The sequence below is a fragment of the Octopus bimaculoides genome, chromosome 20 (assembly GCF_046866305.1).
Source record: "Octopus bimaculoides isolate indiv1 chromosome 20, ASM4686630v1, whole genome shotgun sequence".
Lineage (NCBI taxonomy): Eukaryota > Metazoa > Mollusca > Cephalopoda > Octopoda > Octopodidae > Octopus > Octopus bimaculoides.
In genome coordinates this window covers 34438986-34448919 of record NC_142947.1, presented here as the reverse complement: position 1 = coordinate 34448919, position 9934 = coordinate 34438986, and the positions used below count along the sequence as shown (strand labels likewise).

Here is a 9934-nt window from a genome sequence, read left to right as displayed (position 1 = left end):
ATACGACGGGTTTCTTTCAGTTTCCGTCTACCAAATCCACTCATAGGGCTTTGGTCGGCCCGAGGCTATAGTAGATGACACTTGCCCAAGGTGCCACGCAGTGGGACTGAGCCCAGAACCATGTGGTTGGTAATCAAGCTACTTACCACACAGCCACAGCTGCGCCTAACTTGGATATTTTTTTGATGAAATTTTCTACAAATCCGCTTCAAATGGTGTAGATTCTGATTATATAAGAATTTGATGTAAAAAAAAAAAAAGAAAAATTCCGAAAGTAGGAAGAGGACTTTCGGAGATTTCACCCGAGTTGGCTTTGTTTCCTCCTAACTTTCAGAAAAATGGCCATGTTTTAATGAAATTTTCTACAAATATTTTTCAGATGGTGTAGATTACGATTATATCAGAATTTAATATGAAAAGAAAGAAAAGAAAAACGGTGGGTTCTCACAAATACATACTAATGCACATCACATATATCTGCAAAATGAAACTTGGAATTTCTAAAGAAAATTGTAATGTGCCAGTCAGTAAGTATGTGTGTGAACCAACCATTTTATTATTATTTTTTTTCATATTAAATTCTGAAATAATTGTAATTTGCACACTGTGAAAGGTATTGATGGAGAATTTCGTAAAACAAAAATCAAAACAAAACATTTTTCTGAAAGATATGAGGAAACAAAGTTGTGTGTTTGGGTGGTGGTGCACATTTGTGTTGGTATACCCCTATATCTATATGTATGTCTCTATGTATACATGTGTGCGTATGCGCTTGTTTTTGTATTTGTCTCCACGCCACTTGATAATCTGTGTTGGCTTGTTTTACATCTTGTAATTAGCTGTTGAGCAAAAGAGGCGGATAGAATAAGAACTAGAATAAAAAGGAAATAGCACTGTGGTCGATTCGATCGACTAAAGCCTTCGAAGCGAGATCGCAGTCAAATGACGGAAGCACGTAAAAGAATAAATCATAAATGAGTCGGGAAATTTGTTATAACTGGAAATAACGCATTTTTGCGTGTAGCAGCTTCCATAGATTTCATTCTCATTAGAAAACTTCTACCGTTGCACACTAGTTTATAAACAACCACCCAAACAAGCTTTAGCGCACTTCATTGTTAACCAGTGGATCTGCTGACTCTTCCCTCATTTATCACGATGTCTACAATGTGTGGAGGATTGTCTGAGAAAAAAGATATTAATGATGAGGTTAAAGGATTATGCGATGAAGTGAGTTATTTTTTTTATATTTTCGATAATTTCATTTAATCATTACCCTTCTTACCTAATTTTCATCGAACAGATGTAACCACCCCCGTTTTTTTATTATCATTGCTTCAGACATTGTATATGCAGGACAAACAAATTTTTATTTCTCTATTTCAATCTGAATTAAGAAGAAGCATTCGACTACCTCTTCTATCAATCTGAGCGACGACGTAACGGCTTCTGGTTTGTTGGCTTGTATACCTATCATTAGGATTATTAAGGTGGCAAGCTCGTAGAATCGTTAGGGAGTCAAAATACCTAGCAGAATTTCTTATTCTTATTCGTAGAATCGTTAGGGAATCGGACAAAATACTTAGCAGCATTTCTTCTGGCTTTTTACGTTCTGGGTTCAAATTCCGCCTAGGTTGACTTTGCCTTTCATCCTTTCGGTGTCGATAAAATAAATACCTGTTGGACACAGTTGTCGATATAATCAACATACACCCTCCTATGTGCCAGAATTCGAAACCATTAACCTGTTATTGTTATTAAAGATCGCCTACGCAGCGGTATATATGTACCTTAAAAAAAACAAAAAAACAATGATCACCTTAAAAACCATCGAAGTTGTAGTCCGCATCTGTGTAGAGTTTAAAATTATCTAGTTCGTTACAAATTCTGATTTTTCGGGTGTGTAGATTCTTCGGGGAAAATAGAGAAATAGATAAAAGGGTATGGCGTTAGTATGATCAAAATTAAACAAAAACAGCGGTAACAACTGTACCTCGAAGGTAGCTGATAGAAGATATTCAGTCGATGTTCTGGCGAAGGTAAAGCGCGTGCACACCACCCATTTCCGATGTTTTTTTTATTAATATTTTTCCAAAATTTTTCGGATTTCTATGTTTCCGATATAGGAGAATACGATCCTGCCCCAAAAGGTGAAATTTTGTGGTAATTTAGTCAGCAGTCCGTTGTTAATCCTCGAACTTTCTTGGATAGATTAATCTTGTAAATATTGTTTATCTTTTACTTGTTTCATTCATTGAACTGTGGCCATCCTGGGGCACCTCATTGAAGGGTTTGGTCGAATTAATCGACCCCATACTTATTTTGGTAATTTTTTTACCAGTACCTGTTCGGTGATGTAGTTAATGTATATATGTAATTTTGTGGCTGTCCGTTCGATAATTTCTAAGTTTTAGGTGGACACACATAACAAAAAAACTTTCATTAGATTTCATTTTATCAACCCTGGCGGGAGGGGGTTAGTATAATGAAATACGAGTGAAATTGGGTTCGGTAGGATTTGAAACCAGAACATAAAGATCCGGGACATTTTTTCCGACGAGACTTTTTTCAGACGCACTAAGGTAATAGTTTTCAACCTGGGGTCCGCAGAGGTAGTACTGGAGATCCGTAAACTAAATTCAAAATTTCATGTATATAAATATTACATAATGACAAGCATGTTAAGAGGGGTCCGTGGGAAAACTCATTTAAATAAAGGGGTTAGGAACCACTGTTAGGAACCACTGCATTAGAGATTCCGCCAATTCACCACCAGGTAACAAACGGCCCTCTTATTTCCAGGATAGAAATTCCGAAGGATTTGATCCTTTTAGGAAAATATAGGAAGCATAAGTCGACGGTATTTGATTTAATAAATGTAATATTAAAAACCTCACTTGCCAACCGCATGGTTTCAGGTTCAGTCCCACTGCTTGACACCTTTTGCTATAGCCCCGGGCCGACCAAAGCCTTGTGAGTGAATTTGGTAAACAGAAACTGAAAGAAGCTGTGGTATATATTTAAGTGTGTATACAGGTAATCTTCCAGTTTAGGGAGGTAAAAAAAGTAAATAAAAATACAATGGAAATAACGTCTTACTAGTATTATCCGTACTACTCTGAAATGTGTTTTTTTTTTGTTTTTTTTAGCTGTTTCTAAATAAATCACACACGTGATTGAAGTTAACTGTTTATATATAAATCACACACGTGATTGAATATCATAGTACTGGCTGCGCAACAACTTGTGGTAATCTTCCAAATACTAGTAAGACGTTAAGTTATTTCCCTTGGATTTTTATTTACTTTTTAACCTCCCTAAACTGGAAGATTACCTGTATATATATATATATGTATTTATTTGTGACTGTCCTCCCACCGGTTGACAACCGGTGTTGGTTTGTATACGTCCCCGTAACTACGATTCAGCAATGGCCAATTGTTTTGTTTTATAAAGCAAGAAATCCATTTAACTTCGAGTAATTACACATATTTCCGTAGAGGAGAGAGAGAGAGTAGAGTGTAAGAGAGAGAAGAGGATGACAGAAAAAGAAAGAATAAAGTGTAAGAGAGAGAAGAGGATGGGAGTAGAAAGAGAGAGGGGATAGAGAGAGAGAGAGAGAGAGGCATTTGATAAAATTAGGAGAAATAATTGTAGAACAAATGAATGACACTGCTATACTCTTATACTCTCTCCCTCACATTACTTTTTTTCTCGCTCTCCCCTCTCTATCTCTTACTCTTTCCCTCCCTCTCTCTATTTCTGTCTATCTCTTTCACTCTTTCAAAACCACTGGACGAAACCGATATTTTTTTTCTTGAACAAGTGACAGTGATAATTAGCTAAGATGGATGAGATAGACAGGATAGAACAGATAGATAAGATAAACAGATAAAATAGATTAGAGGGATTAGATAGATGAGATAGATAAGATAGATTATAGATTAAATAGATTAGATACATAAGATGATATAAATTAGATAGATTATATAGGTAAGATTATAGGTTAGATTAAATGCATGAGATAAATTAGATAGATAAGATAAGATAGATTAGATTAGATACATGAGATAAATTAGATAGATAAGATAGATTATAGATTAGATGGATTAGATTAGACACATAAGGTGAGATAGATTAGATAGATAAGATAGTTTCTACAGTTGGGTACCCTTCCTAATGCCAACCATTTATCAGAGTGTACTTGGTGCTTTTTACATGGCATCAGTACCGGTGGGGTTGACAAGTACCTTCAAAATAAGGTCCCTCAACTGAATGGAGTACAGACTGGAGGAATAAGGAACTAGGATAGAGGGAGAGGAGCAGGTGTCTTGCTGAAGTGATGAATACATGGGTTGCCTACCTGGAGAAAGAGAGAGAGAGAGAGAGAGATGTGGGGTGTTGGTACAACGTGAATAAAAGACAGAATAAGATAGAAGAGCAGAAAAGGTGGACATGTAGGTAAAAACAGTGAGCGAAAATAATGTGACAGATGATTAGAAATGGGGAATGAGTTGGATGCAGAAAATATTAGTTCAGTGTAGGGAGAAGTGAAGAAAATAGGATAACAAAAGATTGATGGAAGAATGGGTGTCAGATGAGCTGTGGGGGAGGGCTTGACAGAGCCTTGATTCTGCGGAGATGGACAGGTCTTCTCCAGCACAGCATAATGTCATTCGTTTCGGTCTCCCATCATCTTCTCTGAGAGTTTCAACATCTAGAGGTCAGTCTTCATTACTTTGTCCTAATGTGTTCCAAGATCTATAGCTCCACTTGTTCCTTCCACATTTAGTGATTGCCACTCCTTTATACAGCTATTCTCAACCATACACATCACATTCATCATCATCATCATCATCATCAATTAATGTCCACTTTCCATGCTGGCATGGGTTGGACGGTTTGACTGAAGACTGGTCCCATCTAATTTCACAAGGTTTCTACAGCTGTAGAAGCCATGTACAGGGATGCTGTCAGTAAGGTGAGGGTTGGCAATGAGTACAGTGAAGAATTCTGGGTAGAGGTAGGGGTCGACCAAGGTTCAGTCCTCAGCCCTCTCCTATTTATCATAGTCCTCCAAGCAATAACACAGGAATTCAAGACAGGTTGCCTCTGGGAACACCTCTATGCTGATGACCTTGCCCTAATTACTGAGTCACTATCAAAACTAGAGAAGTTTCAGGTGTGGAAGCAAGGATTAGAATTGAAGGGCCTGTAGAAAAGGCGTAGGTAGAAACTCTATAAGATGTACCCAGTGTAAGCTATGGACACATAAGAGGTGCAGCAATATCAAAAGAAGGCTAACTAGGAAGATAGTTTTTGTATGTGGCAGATGCTCAGGAGCAATAAACACTGAAAATGTGCAAGAGAACAACTTCTGCCACATTCCAGGGAGAAAAACTAGAAGTAGTTGATAGCTTCCGTTACCTAGGTGACCAAGTCAGGAGTGGGGGAGGGTGTGCTGAAAGTGTAGCTGCTAGGATAAGAATAGCCTGGGCAAAGCTCAGAGAGCTCATACCTCTGCTGGTGTCAAAGGGCCTCTCACTCAGAGTAAAAGGCAGACTATGACGCATGTGTATGAACAGCCATGCTACATGGCAGTAAAACATGGGCCATGACTGCTGAGGACATGCGTAAACTTGCAAGAAATGAAGCCAGTATGCTCCGATGGATGTGTAATGTCAGTGTGCATACTCGACAGAGTGTAAGTACCTTGAGAGAAAAATTAGACCTAAGAAGCATCAGTTGTGGTGTACAAGAGAGACAATTGTGCTGGTATGGTCATGTGGCGAGAACGGATGAGGATAGCTGTGTGAAAAGTGTCAGATCCTAGCGGTTGAGGGGACCTTTGGAAGAGGTAGACCCAAGAAGACCTTGGATGAGGTGGTGAAGCACGACCTTCGAACATTAGGCCTTACCGAAGCAATGACTAGTGACCGAGACCTTTGGAAATATGCTGTGCGGGAGAAGACCCGGCAAGCCAAGTGAGACCATAATCCGTAGCCTCTGCCAGGGGTGTAGCCAGCCCACTTATTCGTACCTTTACTTCATTGGGCACTAAACTCTGCTTGCGAAGACCTGTTGGGGCAAATATTGAAAGGGAGAGAAGAAGAATAAGGAAAGGATTGGAGAGAAAAACAGAAAGGATGAAGAACAAGAGAGGGAGAGAGATAGTAGAAGAGTGTGCATAGTAATTATTAAGATAAAACTTACTTGGAAAAGGATGCGTGGCGTTTGATCATATAATAATATAAATATATAGATATACTCTTTTTACTCTCTTTTACTCTTTTACTCTCTTTTACTCTTTTAATTGTTTCAGTCATTTGACTGTGGCCATGCTGGAGCACCGCCTTATTTGATCAAATTGACCCCAGGACTTATTCTTTGTAAGCCTAGTTCTTATTCTATCGTCTCTTTTGCTGAACCACTAAGTTACGGGGTCGTAAACATGCCAGCATCGGTTGTCAAGCGATGTTGGGAGGACAAACACAGACACACAAACATACACACACACACACACACACATATATATACACACACACACACACACATATATATATATATATATATATATATATATACACACACACACACACACACACACATATATATATATATATATATATATATATATATATATATATATATATATATATATATATATATATATACATATATATATATATATATATATACATATATATATATGGTGCCACATAGAGAACACTGGTGTTGGTGCCACCTAAAAAGCACTGATAATGGTGTCACATAAAGAGCACCCAGTACACTCTAAAGTGGTTGGTGTTAGGAGGGGCATCCAGCTGTAGAAACCTTGCTAGAACAGACAATGGAACCTGGTACAACTCTCTGCCTTGCCAGCTCTTGTCAGGCCATCCGACTCATGCCAGCATAGAAAGCAAGCATTAGATGATGATGATTTGGCTCTCGAGCCAATGCTACAGAAGAAGGAACTTTCCAGGGGCATCCATTCTGAGCTGGGATAGATGAGAACTGCTTCAGCATTTGCGGATGCTACCACAGTAAAGGTATCAGACTCCAAGGAAGTAAAAGTAGTCAAGTCCCATTGTAAAGGAATATGGGGAGCAAAGATAAATCTGGTCAGTGAACTTGTGGCTTAGCACTTGTCAAACAACATAATAGATTGTTGGACAGTTAAATTGCTCAGGGGATGATCTGGTCCATCATCATCATCATTTAGCATCCGTTGTCCGTGCTGGCATGAGTTGGACAGCTTGACCAGAACTGGCAAGCTGAGGGAGCACGGTTTGGCATGGTTTCTACAGCTGGATGCTTTTCCTAATGCCAACTACTGCAAGAGTGTAATGGGTGCTTTTACATGCCACCGGAATGGGTACCAGTTGCATGACACTAGTATCTGCCACGAATAGAATTTCACTTGGCTTGATGGGTCTGTCTTCTACTCAAGCACAGTGTATTGCCACTGGTCTCGGTCACTTTTCATTGCCTCTGTGAGGCCCAGCGCTCGAAAGGTACTTTATACGTGCCATCGGCACAATATGAATAAATATCCATTAAATTTGACAGAGTAATCAGTGTTAAAGGGTTAAAGCAGCAAGCTGGCAGAATTGTTAGAGCATCAGGAAAACTGCTTGGCAATATTTTCTCTGATCTTTACATTTTGAGTTCAAATCCTACTGAGGTCAATTCTGCCTTTCATCCTTTTGGGGTTAATAAAATGATATTCAGTCAAGTGTTGGGGACAATGCTTGGCCATGCCGGCAAGTTAGGCAGTTCCTACCTTGAATAAAATAGATCGATAGCAACATTTTCCTTTTATGGCAAAATATGCACCTAATTCAATAAAATTATGAAGGTTACTCTGATTACTATACATAAAATACAAAATATATTATTTTTTTGTAGATTAGGTTGGTATCATTCAACCCTGATTTTTAATCTCCTACAACACCGTTTTCTTTACATGCTATAAAGGCAGAAGTAAATCTGTCTTCAACTCGGTCACACATCTGTGTTTCGCTTATTTTTTGTGTATTTGACTGCATAAAGGTCGCCAACTGCCTACCTTGAGTAATTACTGACAAGTTGATACCATTGCCTGGAGCAATGGTATCAACTTACCCTTCTCCTTAAAATTGCAGGCCTTGTACCAAAATTTAAAATTATTGTTATCATTATAGGTACAGCCATGGCTGTGTGGTTAAGAAGTTTGCTTCCCAACCACATGGTTTCAAATTCAGTCCCACTGTGTGGCACCTTGAGCAAGTGTCTTCTGCTGTAGCCTTGGGCTGACCAAAGCCATGTGAGGGGATTTAGTAGACAGAAACTAAAAGCCCATCATCTATACATGTGTGCGCGTGCATGTGTGTGTCTTTGTGTCTGTGTTTGTCCCCCACCATCACTTGACAATTTGTGTTGGTGTGTTTACATTCCTGTAACTTAGCGGTTCGGCAAAAGAGCCTGATATAATGCAAAAATATCCTAAAAAACTGCTACTCAGAGTTTCCTGTTCCCGTTCATCAGACGGTTGTGATTAAGAATGGGACAAGAATTAAGGTTATATTTTCTTCGATTTTACACAAAATGATATTCAATTTTATATCACCATTTCTTAAAAAAGAAAACGTTAGTTGAAACAACCAATGAAATGAAACCAAATTCAAATGTGTATCTGTCAATGTAAATTGTACAATATATTTACACATATAACTTTAATTCTTGTCCCATTCTTAATCACAACTGTCTGATGAATAGGAACGTGAAAATCTGAGTAGCAGTTTTTCGTGGTATTTTTGCAGTTTTAATAATAAAGTATATATATGTATTGCCAGGGCCCCTGGACTGGCTCTTGTGCGGGTGGCACATAAGATGTACCATCCTGAGCGTGACCGTTGCCAGTACCGCCTGACTGGCCTTGTAGGGTTTTCGAGCGAGATCATTGCCAGTGCCCCTGGACTGGCTCTTGTGCGAGTGGCACATAAAAGACACCATTTCGAGCGTGGCCGTTTTCGTGCGGGTGACACGTAAAAGCACCCACTACACTCTCTGAGTGGTTGGCGTTAGGAAGGGCATCCAGCTGTAGAAACTCTGCCAAATTAGATTGGAGCCTGGTGTAGCCATCCGGTTGCACCAGTCCTCAGTCAAATCGTCCAACCCATGCTAGCATGGAAAGCGGACGTTAAACGATGATGATGATGATGATGATGATATATATATATATACATATATATATATATATATATATACATATATATATATATATATATATATATATATATATACATATATATATATATATTACATATATATATACATATATATATTATATATATATATATATACATATATATATATATATATATATATATACATATATATATATATATATATATATATATACACATATATATATATATATATATACATATATATATATATATATATATATATATATATACACATATATATATATATATATATATATATATATACACATATATATATATATATATATACATATATAATATATATATATATATATATATATATATATATATATATATATATATATATATATATATATATATATATATATATATATATATATATATATATATATATATATATATATATATATATATATATATATATATATATATATATATATATATATATATATATATATATATATATATATATATATATATATATATATATATATATATATATATATATATATATATATATATATATATATATATATATATATATATATATATATATATATATATATATATATATATATATATATATATATATATATATATATATATATATATATATATATATATATATATATATATATATATATATATATATATATATATATATATATATATATATATATATATATATATATATATTTATATAT

At 36.3% G+C, this 9934-nt stretch overlaps 1 protein-coding gene across 1 annotated transcript in view; it reads left to right on the top strand.

Moving 5' to 3' along the window:
• Nucleotides 1-933: 933 nt before the first annotated feature.
• Nucleotides 934-9934, top strand: part of LOC128250301 (cystatin-B-like) — a 15639-nt gene continuing 6638 nt past the window's right edge. The window contains exon 1 of the mRNA XM_052975063.2: nt 934-1230. Coding sequence (XP_052831023.1) covers nt 1159-1230 — 72 coding nt within the window. The 5' untranslated portion in view covers nt 934-1158. The remainder of the gene's footprint in view (nt 1231-9934) is intronic.